Here is a 19,515-nt window from a genome sequence, read left to right as displayed (position 1 = left end):
TTCATTTTGTTTATTATTGGTTAATTATGTACTGTCTTTTTAAATAAGCCTCTGTTTCTTGCACTTTGTGACATCATCACTCCTGAAGCCTCCCACTGGCTATTTTAGTCAGCTGAGAAGGCTCAGGAGCTGGAGATCATTCATTCGTCTGGTGAAATTGTAAAGATTATTTTCTGTTTGGATTTTACATTTCTTTGATGATAATAATAATAGCAGCAACAACAACAACAACAACAATAATAATAATAATACTTTATATGTCAGTCAGTCAGTCATTTTCCAACCCGCTATATCCTAACACAGGGTCACGGGGGTCTTCTGGAGCTAATCCCTGCCAGCACAGTCCAAAGACATGCAGGTTAGGTGCATTGACGATCCTAAATTGTCCCTAGTGTGTGCTTGGTGTGTGTGTGGGTGTGTGCCCTGCGGTTGGCTGGCGCTCTGCCCGGTGTTCGTTCCTGCCTTGCGCCCTGTGCTGGCTGGGATTGACTCCAGCACACCCCCGTGACCCTGAGTTAGGATATAGCGGGTTGGAGAATGACTGACTGACTTCTTTACATCTATATAGCACTTCCTCACTACTAAAAGTACTTTGCATAGTGAGTTGGGAGCCACTATAACCCCCACTGATGTGTAGAACCCACCTGGATGATGTGACGGGAGCCATTTTCCCACCAGTTACACTCACCACTCATTAGCTGTTAGGTGCTGAAGGGGTGAGAGGTAATTAGCCAGTTAGAGACAGGAGATGATTAGGGGGCCAGAATGACTAGGTCGTGGTGGGCAATTTAGTTGGCATATTGGGATACACCCTACTGTTTATGAAGGATGCCCAGGGGCCATAGTACTCGGTCTGTTCTTTGATTATTCTTCTGGACTGTGTTTTGGGACTTGTCTGCTGTAGTACTGCCTTTTAGGCAACTGCTGTTGTCTATTTTTACTCTTTTGAGCATATCTCTGTATTTTTCTTGTCAATAAATCTTCCATTTATAAATGTTGCCCTTTCCTTTACAAACCAGGGGTTGACCGTTATCATCCCTTGTGGGGCTTTTTGATACAACTGTGGACATTTTGTGTTGTTTTGCCATTTCCCCATTTTTGGGGCCTGTGCTGGCTGAAGCCTGTAGGTGGTATTTGTGGCCCAGCTAAGTGAAGGTGCCCTTCGTTTTGGCAGGTTAGCTAATTTTGTGACCTGCTGCTCGGTTTATTTGTGGAGGTCTTACACCCATTTTCCCTTTGTTACAACTCCACTTCATGACATTTGTAATCGCCAGGCCAAAATTGGTAAGATACTTCATTGTCCCGTGTTATCAGTGGCAGTAGATAATTAGACACAGAACGTTATTCATGCTGAGCCCTCAACTTTTGTTTAACTGTGCAGTGTGGTGTCAACGTTTCTTTCCCCCCCTATCTTATCCTGTTCCTGTTTTCCTGACGCCTGCTGTTGGCATCTGAGCAATGCCTGAATGTTGGGGAACACCCTGACACTTCTTTGCAATGGATGATGATACGCCCTCAATGTTTTCTCTTTACTTAGACTGATCATGGGTGGCACGGTGGCGCAGTGGGTAACTTGCTGCCTCGCAGTAAGGAGACCTGGGTTCGCTTCCCGGGTCCTCCCTGCATGCAGTTTGCATGTTCTCCCTGTGTCTGCGTGGGTTTCCTCCCACAGTCCAAAGACATGCAGGTTAGGTGCATTGGTGATCCTAAATTGTCCCTAGTGTGTGCTTGGTGAATGGGTGTGTGTGCCCTGTGCTGGGCTGGCGCCCTGCCCATTGTTTGTTTCCTGTCTTGCGCCCTGTGTTGGCTGGGATTGGCTCCAGCAGACCCCCATGACCCTGTAGTTAGGATATAGCGGGTTGGATAATGGATGGATGGATAGTCTGATCATAAGAAAGTTATGTTTTTCCTACCGAATTTGACAAACAGCACCCCGGTGGTGGACACCATCTTCTTGCCGCTGGTAGCCACACACTGGAAGTAACCCGTGTCTGTGGTGTCCAAGTTGCGTATCCTCAGCCGGGATCCGTAGCTCGTGGCCCGAATGGATATCCTCCTGGGCTCCTGGACCACCGGAGCGTCGTTCTTCAGCCATCGAATTACAGGTGTTGGGCTGCCTGACACTTTACAGTGCATCTCTGCCGTCTGCCCGAGTGAGGTGGTTATGTTGTTCATTGGCTCATCCAGCATCAAGAAATGATCTGCGGAAATGAAACACAAATGTATTGCTTTTATAATATACATCAGACACTGCGCAGCAGCCATTGTAAAGGGTTCAATAACACCCAGAAATCCTGGGAATGGAAGAAAACAATTTGTCAAAAAGCCTCCTTCCCAGAAGCACAGCACACATTTCATAAATGGGACAAATCTGGACTTTGCCTTTGCAATGTACAGAGACCCCAAAATTCACTCGCTGCTAGAATTTGATGTAAAATGTCAGGAACCCCAGAATCACCCAGTGGGGTCTTTGAATGAACCTGTCCTCAAATTACCTAATGGGGGCTTTTCTATAAGTTAAATCTACGGATTACCCATTGAAACTGTGCCCAAATTACCAAAAGGTGGTCCTGGTAGCTTCTTCTAAAATGAACCATTCAAAACCTCTAGCTGAACCTGTCCCCAATAAATGCTGGTCTTTAATTTAGGCCCCAAATTATGCAGTAGTGGTCTTTACAATGATGCTGTCCCCAAATTACAGAGTGGTGGCCTCTCCCAGAAGCTGTCACTAAATCACCTCTAACTAAATCCGTCCCTCCCAAGCAAATGGCTGCCTTTCCATGGAGCGGTTCACCTCCTGAGGGCATCTCCACAGATTAGCCAGTGGTGACCTCCTACTGAAGCAAACAACTAAATAAAAAAGGTCCTAAATTACCCAGCAGTGGTCTCTGCTAGAAGCCATTAGTGGTCATTCTTTCAACCTGCCCTCAGGACTCACAAACTGACCACTTCCCACACAAAAGGCACTTGAGGCCCGTGTTTTCAAAGCAGAAGGCCCACATTGTAATGTGAAACCAGATTTCCCAGAAGCCACCTCAAATTTCAAAACAGAAGCTTTTTCCTTAGAATTTCTAAGACGAGGTTCTAATTTTTTAGTTTTAGGGAAATCCCTCTTCCCCCAAAATGTATTGAGACTCTTCCTCGGGGGGTCACAGGTGCAGTTAAAACCAAAAATGAACAAAAAATGTGTGTCACCATACAGGGATTGTGTCACCTAAGACCTCAGAAATGATTTATGGTGAGTGGCACAGTGTAGTGATTAGCACTTCACTTCACTTTACTGATTCGATTTCTTAAACTATCCATTTAAGTGAATCAATTCTTTTGATTCATTTACAGATTGGTGTCGGTGTCCCCCCTCTAATCACATCACAAATCTGTAGTTTAATAATTTGTACATTAACTTGATATATAGTATATGTTTGTGTGTATATATACATAATATCATTGTTTCTTAATTTATACATAATTAATCATATATCTAATTATTCTTATATAATTGATTATATATAATTATTTACATATAATCTCTCCATATATATAAAATCCAACGTCTGTCTGCATGTCTGTCCGCTTTTCACAAGAGAACTACTTTCATGCTCATACACACACACAAGGGCCAATGTGGAATCTCTTCTTTATCTAACATCCACATCTCTGAAGATCTGGGAGAAAAATCATAGGACTTGGAAGTAAAATCCAGGCACGTAAGGGGTGACCATGAAAACTCCACAAAAACAAGGGCATAGAGGTAAATTAAAGGGAATTAAAATTTTGTTCCCAGACACATACATACCTTCCTCCCCCTCTGTAAGTTTTTTATAGATAGTAGTAATGTCTACTGCATCTCTAACTTGGTAGATACATTGATAGATAAATGTGAAAGGCACTATATAAGACATACTGTAGATAGATACATACACAGGTACTATATAAATGATAGATGTAAAAGGCACTTTATCATAGATAGATAGATAGATAGATAGATAGATAGATAGATAGATAGATAGATAGATAGATAGATAGATAGATAGGAAAGGCACTATATAATAGATAGATAGATAGATAGATAGATAGATAGATAGATAGATAGATAGATAGATAGATAGATAGACAGGAAAGGCACTATATAATAGATAGATAGATAGATAGATAGATAGATAGATAGATAGATAGATAGACAGGAAAGGCACTATATAATAGATAGATAGATAGATAGATAGATAGATAGATAGATAGATAGATAGATAGATAGATAGATAGATAGAGGAAAGGCACTATATAATAGATAGATAGATAGATAGATAGATAGATAGATAGATAGATAGAGGAAAGGCACTATATAATAGATAGATAGATAGATAGATAGATAGATAGATAGATAGATAGATAGATAGATAGATAGATAGATAGATAGAGAGAAAAGCACTATATAATAGATAGATAGATAGATAGATAGATAGATAGATAGATAGATAGATAGATAGATAGAGGAAAGGCACTATATAATAGATAGATAGATAGATAGATAGATAGATAGATAGATAGATAGATAGATAGATAGATAGATAGATAGATAGATAGAGGAAAAGCACTATATAATAGATAGATAGATAGATAGATAGATAGATAGATAGATAGATAGATAGATAGATAGATAGATAGATAGATTTTATAAAAACAACAATTACCCTCCTCAAAACACAGAAAAGTATTACAAAGAAGAAAGAAACCCTCCTGCCTTGGCTTAAGCTAGGAGTGCAGGCCCAGTAAGGCACTATAAAGGCCTGTGAGTATAAAGAAGCCCCACTCTTCTGCTGACTAAATGTGTTATCTAAAAGTCCTCAATGCTTGGTGTTGTGGAGAGGATGAGCAGCATTGCTCAGTAAAATCTTCCTCCACTAGAGGGCGCATTACACAGCCAGGACAGCCTGGGACTCGAGGGGCTCAGCCAAGTAGGCTCAGAAAATGGAAGGACAGATGAGATGATATTTGTCTTTACCTTCAATTAACATCTGCACCATCAAGGGTGTTATACGCATGCCTGACGCTGTGAGAACCTCAGCATGGACTAGGGAGGTTCAGAAAGCTGCCAGATCATCACACTGTGGTGGTGCAGCACTGCGAGATTTACCAGAGGGCAAAGGCCGTTCATTTTGGGCTGGCAGCCTGCCAGGCTCTGCGGAGGCTTCCACACGTCCCGTCCCATCCCATCCCTCCCATGAGCTCGGCTCAGTGTTTATCCAGGGAAAGATTTCAGCTGGTGTGTTCATCAGAGCTCATTTTCTTAGCACACCTGTCCTCTGGGATGGACGGAGAGCAAAACAGAAGAGGGGCACATGACGGGGGAGTTGGTGGGTTTACATGTACTAATTGAATAAAAACATCAAAACCCGTAGAAAGTGGTACGTTGCTGCGGCAAAGGCCTTGGCCCCTGGGGGGTGGCGCTGCCTATAAGTGGGCCACGTACCTACAGAAAAATGAAGCCATCAGAACTGCAGAATGTTAAACAAGGGAATTTAACAAAAGGTGTTTGTGTTCTAGTCGTGATTGTCCTCTTGTTAGGCTTGAGTGCCATGGTCTTGATGGCACTGCACAGATTTTAGAGGTGGTATCATGTGTGTGCCAGTGCTACTGTGCAAGGTGCTATATAAAACGAGACGTGACTGCATGGCTTAATGGTTTATAGACTCTGATGAGGGGGCTGCTCACCCATTTCATGCCTCTCTGTGACTTCCGCTGTGTCTATGGAGTCGCCCAGCTTTATCCCAGGTGTAGCCACCACCATCCTGCTGATGTATTTGATTTGTTCAGTGTTGGATTTCATCCCGAGAGTCCTGTGACTGTGCCTAATCTTTTTTTTTTTTTTTTTTAATCTGGGGTGCAGGCCCATGAGTGACATCACCGGCCGGTGAGAGAATTTCTGACCTCCACACTCAGACACAAAATGAAAAAACCAGAGAGACAAGCTGTGTTCTTAAGTCAGAGGAAATTATCTTTCATTGCCAGAGGGACATTTTAATTTACGCTCCTAACTGTTTCCCAGTTTTGTTTTTTTTTTGTGTGTGTGTATTTTTCCCCTCCTCTTGGTTCTCATGGCTGGCGTCTTTCTTACTCGCTCTGTGCACAACTGGCTTGGCGGCGGTAGCGGCTGCTGCAGAATCCTTTACAAGATATTTGTGGCGGCCCCTCTGGTAACCAATTATTAGTCTTTTCAGCATCGCCGGGGCTCAGCCAAAGGGCTTTCACAAACACTTATGTCACATAAAAGCACGGAAAACTCGGAGCTCTCAACCTGCCAAGTCTCTCCAGAACTATTCCTGGCTTTTTGAGCAGACGCCAAGGCAAACACGACGCGGCTGTACACGAGCAGAACAATGTGCTCACACACACACACACACAGCTGTCCAGACAATGCTCACGTTCAGAAATGAAACAGACGGCTGAAGACATGACATCCCTGAAAAGGCTGAGGACTTTGGGCATTGGGTTAGAAAGATGGCAGCACACTTACCTCTCTGAGGAGCCCTCGCTTGGCTTTGCTACGCATGCTGGGTTAGGTCACGGTTTCCATTTGCTTTGCTCTCATTCATCCCTACACTGCCTGTTACATGTCTGTGCAAAATCGGCAGGCACTCTTACAGTCTGCATATGGGGCTGCATAAAGTCTGATCTATCGATCATATAGTGCCTTTCATATCTTATCTATCCATCTGTCAATCATATAGTGCCTCCTCTATCTATCAATCTATCATGTAGTGTCTTCCATATTCTATCTATCTGTCTACCTATTATATAGTCCATCCATCCATTTTCCAACCCGCTGAATCCGAACACAGGGTCACGGGGGTCTGCTGGAGCCAATCCCAGCCAACACAGGGCACAAGGCAGGAACCAATCCTGGGCAGGGTGCCAACCCACCGCAGGACACACACAAACACACCCACACACCAAGCAAACACTAGGGCCAATTTAGAATCGCCAATCCACCTAACCTGCATGTCTTTGGACTGTGGGAGGAAACCGGAGTGCCCGGAGGAAACCCACGCAGACACGGGGAGAACATGCAAACTCCACGCAGGGAGGACCCGGGAAGCGAACCCAGGTCCCCAGATCTCCCAACTGCGAGGCAGCAGCGCTACCCACTGCGCCACCGTGCCGCCCCTATTATATAGTGCTTTTCATATCTATCTATTTATCTATCTATTATATAGTGCCTTCGATATTCTACTGTGCCTTCTCTTTCTATTAATTACATAGTGCATTTCATTCTTTTCATTATACAGTGCCTTTCCTATCTATCTATCATATACTGCGTTTCACATCTATCTATTATATACAGCCTTTCACATCAATCTATCTGTGATATAGTGTCTTACATATCTATCTATCTATCTATGGGCTTTCCGTGTATAAATTTATTATAATATGATTAGTATAGTGCACTTCCTATGTATCTAGTATACAGTGCCTTTCTCTCTTTATATTACACTGCTCTAGCTATGTATCTCTTTGTAATATAGTGCCTTCCTATCTATCTATCCATTTTGATGTGCCTTACACATGCAGATGTTGATTGAAGGTAAAGACAAATATCCTCTCATCTGTCCTTCCATTTTCTGAGCCTACTTGGCTGAGCCCCTTGAGTCCCAGGCTGTCCTGGCTGTGTAATGCGCCCTCTAGTGGAGGCAGATATTACTGAGCAATGCTGCTCATCCTCTCCACAACACCAAGCATTGAGGACTTTTAGATAACACATTTATTCAGCAGAAGAGTGGGGCTTCTTTATACTTACAGGAATACGCCTTTATAGTGCCTTACTGGGACTGCACTCCTAGCTTAAGCCAAGGCAGGAGGGTTTCTTTCTTCTTTGTAATACTTTTCTGTGTTTTGAGGAGGGTAATTGTTGTTTTTATAAAATCTATCTATCTATCTATCTATCTATCTATCTATCTATCTATCTATCTATCTATCTATCTATCTATCTATCTATCTATTATATAGTACCTTTCCTATCTATCTATTATATAGTGCCTTTCGCTCGCTCTATCTATCTATCTATCTATCTATCTATCTATCTATCTATCTATCTATCTATCTATCTATCTATTATATAGTGCCTTTCGCTCTATCTATCTATCTATCTATCTATCTATCTATCTATCTATCTATCTATCTATCTATCTATCTATCTATCTATCTATCTATCTATCTATCTATCTATCTATTCTGGCAGCTGTCTACACTGTATGAGCTCTCTACTCTGCTTTGTCTTAAGGTATCTGCAGCAGCTGCTGTTAAATGGCCACTTACCTGCAGGATCCGCTCGTTCTCAGTGTTCTACAAAGTGTCTGCTAGCAGATTTCTCTTCCAAAACTCTGTTCTGGTCTACGTGATTGTTGTCTGAGCTGCAGTTTGCGCTACGAGATCTCCCTGTCTGCTCTGCTAAAATCTGTTGTGTTACAAGGAGTCTCATGTCGACTCTGCGTGCAGGCTGGCTGTGCAGCATCTGCAGACGCAAATGTTAATGGAAATGTAAGTTTTTTTCTATAAAAATGAAATGAATTCCAACTTCATTCCAACAGGTGGCACATCATATAACGGCGAAATATACATTGCATTGGTCATTCCGACAGATGGCACATCAGAGACATTTGCAGTAATGCATTTTATTATTGCAAATGTTTGTCAAGCGCCATCTGTTGGAATGACAAATACAATGCATTTTATTACTGGTGTACATGCTTTACAAAAGACACTCCAATAGGTGGTGCACTGTGAATGTTAACGCTAAGGCCCACGTTGATTACTTAGATTTTAATCTGTTTTGGGTGAGTAGCCCAGTGAGTACGACTTAAGTCTATAATAAACATAAGAATATAAAATAAATCAATACTAAAACAGACCTACCTAAGAACTAATAAAATACAGATAAAAACAACACAACCAGAGCTTATAAAATATTGTTTCACAGACTACAGAAAGAATACAGAAAAAGAAAAGACACTAAAGGCAGGGGCGACACACACATGATGTGCATTAAGTGGACGTACTCCTTGCCTAGCATTTGGATTTCACGGCTTCTCTACAAGTACTTTGATGGTCTTTCTGTGTGGCACACACATGCAGCGTGCAGATCGGTCTGGTCTGCTTCATATAAACATCATGTGTGCAGCATCTTTAGAGGTCAAGACGTTAAGCCTGCATGTCATGAAGCGTCTGCCTCGTATCTGCCGACTTTGATGTTTCTATAAGAGCGCTTTGATCTGCAGTGCATGCTAACTGTCTGTATGGACTCTGAGACTCACACATGCAGTTTACTCTGCTCAAACTCTCACTTTGCTGTATAAAAACTGTACTGATTCAGGCACCACAAAACAGCCTTCAAAAAGCCCCATAAAAAAACAGGGCAGAGACCTTACTGGCCAGTCCCAAAAGAGGCCTCACCCAGGCAAGCCTGACTCCAGGAAACTGGGAGGCTTTCGGCCCAAAAATGAAGAACAGGCTTTTGAAATTCAAAACATGAAACAGAGTCTCAAATCTCTCAAAATATGCTTCACAAGAGGGATAACTGTGAAAACTACGGCTTGGGAAAGAACGGGTCCCAGAAAAATCTTTAGAAAAGAGGATATTTAATCAGAAAAGGAAAACAAAATACAAGTAAAAAGCTCAATAGAGTGAAAGGGAGGGGGCAAAAAGCATTTGCATGAAAGGCAATAAGTGAGGTGAACAAGTCCTTAAAAATTTAATCCAAACGTAATCCAATAAACTTTAGCAAAAAGTTAGCAAAGCCAGTAAATCCAGAAGATATAAAGAGGAGAATACTCACGGGAAAGACAAAACCGGCCTCACCACAGCACATGTCAATGAACTGCAAGGGATTGCAATTCCCTACCTGCCTTTATCAGTGAGGGCTCCTGGGAAACCACTCACAAAATACAAGGAACCTAAGAGAACAGAATAACATACTGTGGCCTGCAGGGGGCGCTCCTGCCATCCAAACCCGGCACCAGCAGACGCAGGACACACAGTCAGCACACACGTTTTTTATTTCTTCCCGTGGGAAACACCTTCCCTGTTTTCCTCCTGCACAGCACAGTTCCAAAGCACCAAACACAACACAACACACACTTCTCTTCTTTCTTTTTTATTTCTTTCTCTTCCTTTCTCTCTCTTAGTCCACCTCCACTCCTCCTGGCAAGCTTCGTCCTCCATCACCCAACTCTGGCTCATGGAGTAGTGGCACAGCTGGCCCCTTTTATAGAGCACACTCAGATGTGCTCCGGGTGTCCCATGACTTTCTCCTGGCTGCAAGTGCTGCGACCAATGGCTCAGCAGTACCTGCAGCACCCCCTGGTGGGTGCTCCAGACTCCAACTCCCATGGAGCCCTGTGGGAGTCCGAGGCACCGCTGCAACCCAAGGGGGGCTGCCATCTAATACTCAAGGTGAGGTAATGCCCTGCATATGCTTTCTGCCCCGGTCCTTCCACTATATAGGCGTCCCAGCCATCTGCCACGATACGTAGAAAGGAATAACACAAGTGACAAAAAAGGAAATGCAAATGTAAGCCATGGAAGAAACACAGGCCTAAATATGACAAAAGCCACACTGTCACTGGTGACAATGAAAAACACAAAACAACTCCACACTCTGTCCCGTGTCAAAGGTGTCTGGAAAGCTTGTGCACATTCTTCATCCATCCATCCATTTTCCAACCCGCTGAATCCGAACACAGGGTCACGGGGGTCTGCTGGAGCCAATCCCAGCCAACACAGGGCACAAGGCAGGAACCAATCCCGGGCAGGGTGCCAACCCACCGCAGGACATACACAAACACACCCACACACCAAGCACACACTAGGGCCAAGTTAGAATCGCCAATCCACCTAACCTGCATGTCTTTGGACTGCGGGAGGAAACCGGAGCGCCCGGAAGAAACCCACGCAGACACGGGGAGAACATGCAAAGTCCACGCAGGGAGGACCCGGGAAGTGAACCTGGGTCTCCTAACTGAGAGGCAGCAGCGCTACCCACTGCGCCACCGTGCCGCCCGCACATTCTTCATACTGGACAAATTCTTCTGTCACTCCTAACCGAATATTATGGGATGGCAAACAGAATTCAATTCATACCCTCTCCTGTCTCATCCTGGACTCCCTGTTTGTTAGGTACAGAGCTGTGGACATGGGAGCGGTGACCGAGCAGTCTTCATGTTTTATGATGTGTCTTAATGTTAAAGAACGGAAATGAGACAAAACTGGTCTGCTTTGTAGTTGTTAGGACGCGACGAAATATTAATATTATTTTGAGAGGATCTGAATAGAAGAGAAGGGGGGGAGGGGCTTATTTATAATTAAATTGCCATGTGTCCCTTTGATGCCAGACACATACAGTATGTTACACTCTGCCTGGCTGACAAAACAGGTTTTTATCCAAAATTTTGACCTCAGTGCTCCCATGAGGCCTCGAGACACAAAATCAGCCTGGCCGCAAAATGGACAAACAGGCCCTGAGGCCTGTAAAAACGAAAGGAGCCAGGATGGGATTCTATAGGCTTTAGGGAGAGGGAGAATCAGGAAAACCCCTGGCCCAAACAACAAAAACACATCATACATTTAAAGGTGGACTTCAAATTTTTCAAAGGCACAACTATCCATCTATTTTCCAACCCGCTGAATCCAAACACAGGGTCACGGGGTCTGCTGGAGCCAATCCCAGCCAACACTGGGCACAAGGCAGGAACCAATCCTGGGCAGGGTGCCAACCCACCGCAGGACACACACAAACACACCCACACACCAAGCACACACTAGGGCCAATTCAGAATCGCCAATCCACCTAACCTGCATGTCTTTGGACTGTGGGAGGAAACCGGAGCGCCCGGAGGAAACCCACGCAGACACGGGGAGAACATGCACACTCCACGCAGGGAGGATCTGGGAAGCGAACCTGGGTCTCCTAACTGAGAGGCAGCAGCGCTACCACTGCGCCACTGAAAGGCACAACTAGAACAAAAGAAATCGAAAAGGATTGACATCCATCCATCCATCCATTGTCTCCCGCTTATCCGAGGTCGGGTCACGGGGGCAGCAGTTTGAGCAGAGATGCCCAGACTTCCCTCTCCCCGGCCACTTCTTCTAGCTCTTCCGGGAGAATCCCAAGGCGTTCCCAGGCCAGTCGAGAGACATAGTCCCTCCAACGTGTCCTGGGTCTTCCCCGGGGTCTCCTCCCGGTTAGACGTGCCCGGAACACCTCACCAGGGAGGCGTCCAGGAGGCATCCTGATCAGATGCCCGAGCCACCTCATCTGACTCCTCTCGATGCGGAGGAGCAGCGGCTCTACTCTGAGCCCCTCCCGGATGACTGAGCTTCTCACCCTATCTTTAAGGGAAAGCCCAGACACCCTGCGGAGGAAACTCATTTCAGCCGCTTGTATTCGCGATCTCGTTCTTTCGGTCACTACCCATAGCTCATGACCATAGGTGAGGGTAGGAACATAGATCGACTGGTAAATTGAGAGCTTCGCCTTGCGGCTCAGCTCCTTTTTCACCACGACAGACCGATGCAGAGCCAGCATTACTGCAGATGCCGCACCGATCCGCCTGTCGATCTCACGCTCCATTCTTCCCTCACTCGTGAACAAGACCCCGAGATACTTGAACTCCTCCACTTGGGGCAGGATCTCGCTACCAACCCTGAGAGGGCACTCCACCCTTTTACAGCTGAGGACCATGGTCTCAGATTTGGAGGTGCTGATTCTCATCCCAGCCGCTTCATACTCGGCTGCGAACCGATCCAGAGAGAGCTGAAGATCACGGCCTGATGAAGCAAACAGGACAACATCATCTGCAAAAAGCAGTGACCCAATCCTGAGCCCACCAAACCGGACCCCCTCAACGCCCTGGCTACGCCTAGAAATTCTGTCCATAAGAGTCATGAACAGAATCGGTGACAAAGGGCAGCCCTGGCGGAGTCCAACTCTCACTGGAAATGGGTTCAACTTACTGCCGCCGGCAATGCGGACCAAGCTCTGGCACCGATCGTACAGGGACCGAACAGCCCTTATCAAGGGGGTCGGTACCCCATACTCTCGGAGTACCCCCCACAGGATTCCCCGAGGGACACGGTCGAATGCCTTTTCCAAGTCCACAAAACACATGTAGACTGGTTGGGCAAACTCCCATGCACCCTCCAGGACTCTGCTAAGGGTATAGAGCTGGTCCACTGTTCCACGACCAGGACGAAAACCACACTGTTCCTCCTGAATCCGAGGCTCGACTATCCGACGGACCCTCCTCTCCAGGACCCCTGAATAGACTTTTCCAGGGAGGCTGAGGAGTGTGATCCCTCTGTAGTTGGAACACACCCTCCGATCCCCCTTCTTAAAGAGGGGGACCACCACCCCAGTCTGCCAATCCAGAGGCACTGTCCCTGATGTCCATGCGATGTTGCAGAGATGTGTCAACCAAGACAGTCCTACAACATCCAGAGCCTTGAGGAACTCCGGGCGTATCTCATCCACCCCCGGGGCCCTGCCACCAAGGAGTTTTTTGACCACCTCGGTGACCTCAGTCCCAGAGATGGGGGAGCCCACTTCTGAGTCCCCAGGCTCTGCTTCCTCATTGGAAGGCATGTTAATGGGATTGAGGAGGTCTTCGAAGTACTCCCCCCACCGACCCACAACGTCCCGAGTCGAGGTCAGCAGCGCACCATCCCCACCATATACAGTGTTGACACTGCACTGCTTCCCCTTCTTGAGACGCCGGATGGTGGACCAGAATCTCCTCGAAGCCGTCCAAAAGTCGTTCTCCATGGCCTCCCCGAACTCCTCCCACGCCCGAGTTTTTGCCTCAGCAACCACCAAAGCCGCATTCCGCTTGGCCTGCTGGTACCTATCAGCTGCCTCCAGGGTCCCACAGGACAAAAGGGACCGGTAGGACTCCTTCTTCAGCTTGACGGCATCCTTCACCGCCGGTGTCCACCAACGGGTTTGGGGATTGCCGCCACGACAGGCACCGACCACCTTACGGCCACAGCTCCGGTCAGCTGCCTTAACAATACAGGCACGGAACATGGCCCATTTGGACTCAATGTCCCCCACCTCCCTCGGGATGTGGTCGAAGTTCTGCCGGAGGTGGGAGTTGAAGCCACTTCTGACAGGGGGCTCTGCCAGACGTTCCCAGCAGACCCTCACAACACGTTTGGGCCTACCACGCCTGACCGGCATCCTCCCCCACCATCGGAGCCAACTCACCACCAGGTGGTGATCAGTTGACAGCTCCGCCCCTCTCTTCACCCGAGTGTCCAAGACATGTGGCCACAAGTTCGACGACACGACCACAAAGTCAATCATCGAACTGAGGCCTAGGGTGTCCTGGTGCCAAGTGCACATATGAACACCCCTATGCTTGAACATGGTGTTCGTTATGGACAATCCGTGACAAGCACAGAAGTCCAATAACAAAACACCGCTCGGGTTCAGATCGGGGGGGCCATTCCTCCCAATCACGCCCTTCCAGGTCTCACTGTCATTGCCCACGTGAGCATTGAAGTCTCCCAGCAGAACGAGGGAGTACCCAGAAGGTATGCCCTCTAGCACCCCCTCCAGGGACTCCAAAAAGGGTGGGTACTCCGAACTGCTGTTCGGTGCATACGCACAAACAACAGTTAGGACCCGTCCCCCCCACCCGAAGGCGAAGGGAGGCTACCCTCTCGTCCACCGGGGTAAACCCCAATGTACAGGCTCCAAGTTGGGGGGCAATAAGTATACCCACACCCGCTCGGCGCCTCTCACCGGGGGCAACTCCAGAGTGGTACAGAGTCCAGCCCCTCCCAAGGAGATTGGTTCCAGAGTGCAAGCTGTGCGTCGAGGTGAGTCCGACTGTATCTAGCTGGAACCTCTCAACTTCGCACACAAGCTCAGGCTCCTTCCCCTTCAGAGAGGTGACATTCCACGTCCCAAGAGCCAGCTTCTGTAGCCGAGGATCGGACCACCAAGGTCACCACCCAACTCACACTGCACCCGACCTCCTTGGCCCCTCCCATAGGTGGTGAGCCCATGGGAAGGGGGACCCACGTTGCCTCTTCGGGCTGTGCCCGGCCGAGCCCCATGGGTGCAGGCCCAGCCACCAGGCGCTCGCCATCGAGCCCCACCTCCAGGCCTGGCTCCAGAGTGGGGCCCCGGTGACCCGCGTCCGGGCAAGGGAAAACGCCGTCCAAAATTGTTTTCCATCATAGGAGGTTTGTTTAACCGCTCTTTGTCTCATCCCTCACCTAGGACCAGTTTGCCTTGGGTGGCCCTACCAGGGGCATAAAGCCCCGGACAACAGAACTCCTAGGATCATTGGGACACCCAAACCCCTCCACCACGATAAGGTGGCAGTTAAAGGAGGGGAAAAGGATTGAGAGAAAGGCAGAAATCGAGTTTATAAACCAGCAGTCAGAATCAAAGCAGAGCAGCAGAGTTCATAAGAAGAAATGGGCACTAAAAACCCTCCAAAGAGCAAAATTCAAATCCAAAACTAAAAGTGAGAAAAACAAACTCGAGCATACGTCAATGTCTCAGCAAGGGACCTCAACTTTTCTGCCCCTTATAAAGGATGTGGATGGTCCACACATGGAAAATAAGTGAGCGAAAAAACGTAGTTGAAATACTAAACTACTACATAAAAATAAATACACAAAAGGACAATAAAATACAGTATCGCTGGGATGGACTGGCACCCTGTCCAGGGTTCATTCCTGCCTTGTGCCCTAAGCTGGCTGAGAAAGACTCCAGCCCCCCACCCACATGACCATGTTCAGGAATAAGAGGGTTAGAAAATGACTGACAATAAAATATGCAAAGGGGAAAGACAGCAATATTTTGTAAATCTAAAATCACAAAAAAATATTAAAATGGTGTCACAGATGGCTGGGGTTCTTGTCCGGCCGGGACGCCTCTTTATTCAATGGACCGGGGGAGCAAGCCTGATCAGGACAGTACTTTGCCCGGAACTCATGCCTGTTTGGGTCCATGGCCACCACCAGGGGGCACTGCAGTGGTTCCTGAGCCCATGTGGGCGGTTCTTCCTCCAAACCTGGAAGTGCAGCCTGAAATGGGTCATCAAACACCTGGAGCACTTCCTGGTGGGCTATAAAAGGAGCCAGCAGCCACCACTCTGGGAGCCAGAGTCGGGAGGAGGGAGACAAAGAAGAGAAAAGTATTGTTGTGTTTGTGCCGTATTTATGGGACTGTGCTGTGCCTGTGGGAACAGAGAAGGAGTTGCCCACAAGTGAAGAAAAAGTAATAAAAACATTTATTTGTTTTATAAGTGTGCCTCCTGTGTCTGTCTGTGTCAGGTTGAGCGCTCGTATAGCGCCTTTGTCACAATGGGTAAATAAAAGGAAAAGACAACAGAACCGAGGTGAAACCCTGGAAACTCCATAACAACATGGTAGCAACCAGCACGGTGTTATCCCTGCACATCTGTCTCTTCTTTGTCATCACTGAGTTTTTGTAATTTATTATTTCTTGCTGTAGATAGATAGATAGATAGATAGATAGATAGATAGATAGATAGATAGATAGATAGAGTGTGACCACCAGGGGGAGCTGCAGCTTCCCAAACCCAACACAGACAGTTTCGGGACATAAGTCTCAATAAAACAAGAGGATTTGTATTCATACAGAAAGTACAAGCAACTCTTTGCCTCTTCTTCTTCTCTTCCTCTCTCTCACTGTCTCTCCGCTCCTCCCAGCAAGCCTTGTCCTCATTCAACCAGACTCTGGCTCTCTGAGTTGAGGCAGGGGATTTCTTTTATGTAACACACAGGAGTACTCGAGGTGTTCCATAAGTGTGATCCAGAAACAATTCCGGGTGAGGTGGGCAGTCCCTGCAGCACCCCTAGAGCACAACAGGACTGAGCAAGCAAACTCCTTATTCTCTCTGTGGGAATCTATTTTGCTGTAGCAACCCAGGGGGGCTGCCACCTAGCAATCCAGAGGAGGTAATGCCCTGTGCAAGTTCTCCCCCACCAGTCTTTCCATTATGAAGGTGTCCTGGCCAGGTAAGGGTTCCCGGCCATCTGCCACAATAGATAGATAGATAGATAGATAGATAGATAGATAGATAGATAGATAGATAGATAGATAGATAGATAGATAGATAGATAGATAGATAGATAGATAGACAGGGTGACACGGTGGCGCAGTGGGTAGCGCTGCTGCCTCGCAGTTGGGAGATCTGGGGACCAGGGTTCGCTTCCTAGGTCCTCCCTGCGTGGAGTTTGCATGTTCTCCCCGTGTCTGCGTGGGTTTCCTCTGGGCGCCCCCGGTTTCTTCCCACAGTCCAAAGACATGCTGGTTAGGTGGAATGGCAATTCTAAATTGGCCTTGGTGTGTGGGTGTGTTTGTGTGTGTCCTGCGGTGGGTTGGCACCCTGCCCGGGATTGGTTCCTGCCCTGTGTTGGCTGGGATTGGCTCCAGCAGACCCCCGTGACCCTGTGTTCGGATTCAGCGGGTTGGAAAATGGATGGATGGATAGATAGATAGAATTTTATAATTTTATCTAAGTTGTATTTATCATTGAATATTGTTTTGCTGATAATGTGAATTTCCCATTGGGATTAATAAAGTATCTATCTATCTATCTATCTATCTATCTAATGTATTTGTTTGTTCTTTACGTCATGATAATAATAATAATACTTCATTACATTTATATAGCGCTTTTCTCAGTACTCAAAGTGCTATCCACACAGGGAGGAACCAGGAAGCGAACCCACAATCTTCCACAGTCACCTTACTGCAAAGCAGCAGCACTACCACTGCGCCACCTGTGAGGTGCCAAGCCCCCCATGTCCCCCCCCCCTGCATCCCGTCATGTTGAGCCTAAGGGGGCGGGGCCTCAGATGTTGCAGTCATGTGATGCCCCTCAGGACTTTATAAAGCCTTCTCCTGCTGCACTGCTGTTCCTTTGATATTGTAATTAAATCTTCTCTTATTTAGCTTTATATTTGGACTGTGGATTATAGGTGAACGATTTTCTGTTATTTTGGACGTTGGGTTTATTTGAAGTGTAAGACTCTGGGATTGTGAACTAACTTTTTCCTCCATTCTAGGCATTTCCTTTTTGACAAAATTTTATTTTTGTTCCTGTTTTTGAATTGTTGAAAATAAAGCTTATAAACTTAACGGTACTTTCTTTTATTTTGTAAGCCAGAGGTTTCACAGTTCCTCTCCCCCCATGTTATGATAACCCTCTGTTTTAATATTTTTCTCGTTATTTAACAAGACTTTTGCAAATAAACTTTTGGCTCATATAGTTTTTGGGAATGAGGATTTCATTGTTGTTCTTAGTTTTTCAAATCTGTTTTTCAATTTTTCCGACACCATCTTGTGGTGTGGACGCCACCACATCACTAAGGAGTTTGGAGAGTAAACTGCGATGTGAGCTTAAAAGGTCAGCCTTGGCCATTCTGAGGTACCCCAGATTGAATAAAATGTGAGCTTAGCAAGTGTTTTGTTTCCGAATTACTGGTATAAAGACTTTCTTGATTTGCTGCTAGCCTATAATTTTGAGTTTTGTTTAAGGATCGGTGAAAGATCTAATGGATGTAAGGTTTGTTACCGACTCACGGTTCTTCTCCTGGTTCCTTTTCAGTCCTCCTGCTTTCTGACGTTTTGGAGTTCAAACCTTTTACTGTTTTTTTGTTGGACTTGTGGAGGCCGAAAGCCTCCTTCAAGGGTTTCAGACACAACTGATTGTTTTGGTAGACCCTTCTGGTGTGCTGGTTTGGTGGGGCCTACGACAGTTTTTGAATATGGAGCACCCTAGCAGATCAGAGGACATGGCATCCTGCATACAATATGGCCAGAGCAAAATGCTAGTCTGAATGGCAGAGAAAGCTCTCCGATACTATAATGATTACATTAAGCAAATATTACAAATCACAAACAATAATTAATGATAATGCATGACAAATAAACAAAACTCCATCCATCCATCCATCCATTATCCAACCCGTTATATCCTAACTACAGGGTCACGGGGGTCTGCTGGAGCCAATCCCAGCCAATCACAGGGCGCAAGGCATTCTACAAAATTAAATAAAGAAAAATAAGATTCACAAGAGTAATTCCCCTCGGAGCGCCTCAGGGTGCAATGTGTGAGGCACCAGGCAGGCCAGGGAGAACGCTAATTCCAATGACAGAGAAGAAGGCTCTTATCTGCTCAACTTCGAGCGGGAGCGCACACACACACGCACACACGCGCGCACACACACGTGCGCACACACACACACACACACACACCTCCCCCATGCAATCCTTCTGTTTATTTGTGAGCGGCAGCCACAACCAACATAAATATGGCATTCATCCTGCTATCTGTGAAGAATGCATGGAAAGATGTGGCCAGAGTTAAGCGCAGCATCTCCGCTCCAGAGTTCAGCTCCATCTGTGCACAATGCGGCCTTTCTTCCTCAGTTTCAGGGCTGGTTGGGATTCTTTCTAAACAGCACAAGGTGGGCTGC

General features: G+C 46.4%; 1 protein-coding gene across 2 annotated transcripts in view; it reads right to left on the bottom strand.

Annotated features, from left to right (window-relative positions):
* Positions 1-19,515, bottom strand: part of ror1 (receptor tyrosine kinase-like orphan receptor 1) — a 336,235-nt gene that overhangs the window by 130,961 nt on the left and 185,759 nt on the right. For both annotated transcript variants that reach the window (XM_051932708.1, XM_028810949.2), the window contains exon 3: positions 1,914-2,201. In XM_051932708.1, the coding sequence (XP_051788668.1) occupies positions 1,914-2,201 (288 nt within the window). The remainder of the gene's footprint in view (positions 1-1,913; positions 2,202-19,515) is intronic.

The sequence above is a fragment of the Erpetoichthys calabaricus genome, chromosome 10 (assembly GCF_900747795.2).
Source record: "Erpetoichthys calabaricus chromosome 10, fErpCal1.3, whole genome shotgun sequence".
NCBI classification, from domain to species: Eukaryota; Metazoa; Chordata; class Cladistia; order Polypteriformes; family Polypteridae; genus Erpetoichthys; species Erpetoichthys calabaricus.
The sequence above is the reverse complement of the archived record's forward strand: the minus strand, read 5'-3'. Positions and strand labels throughout refer to the sequence as shown.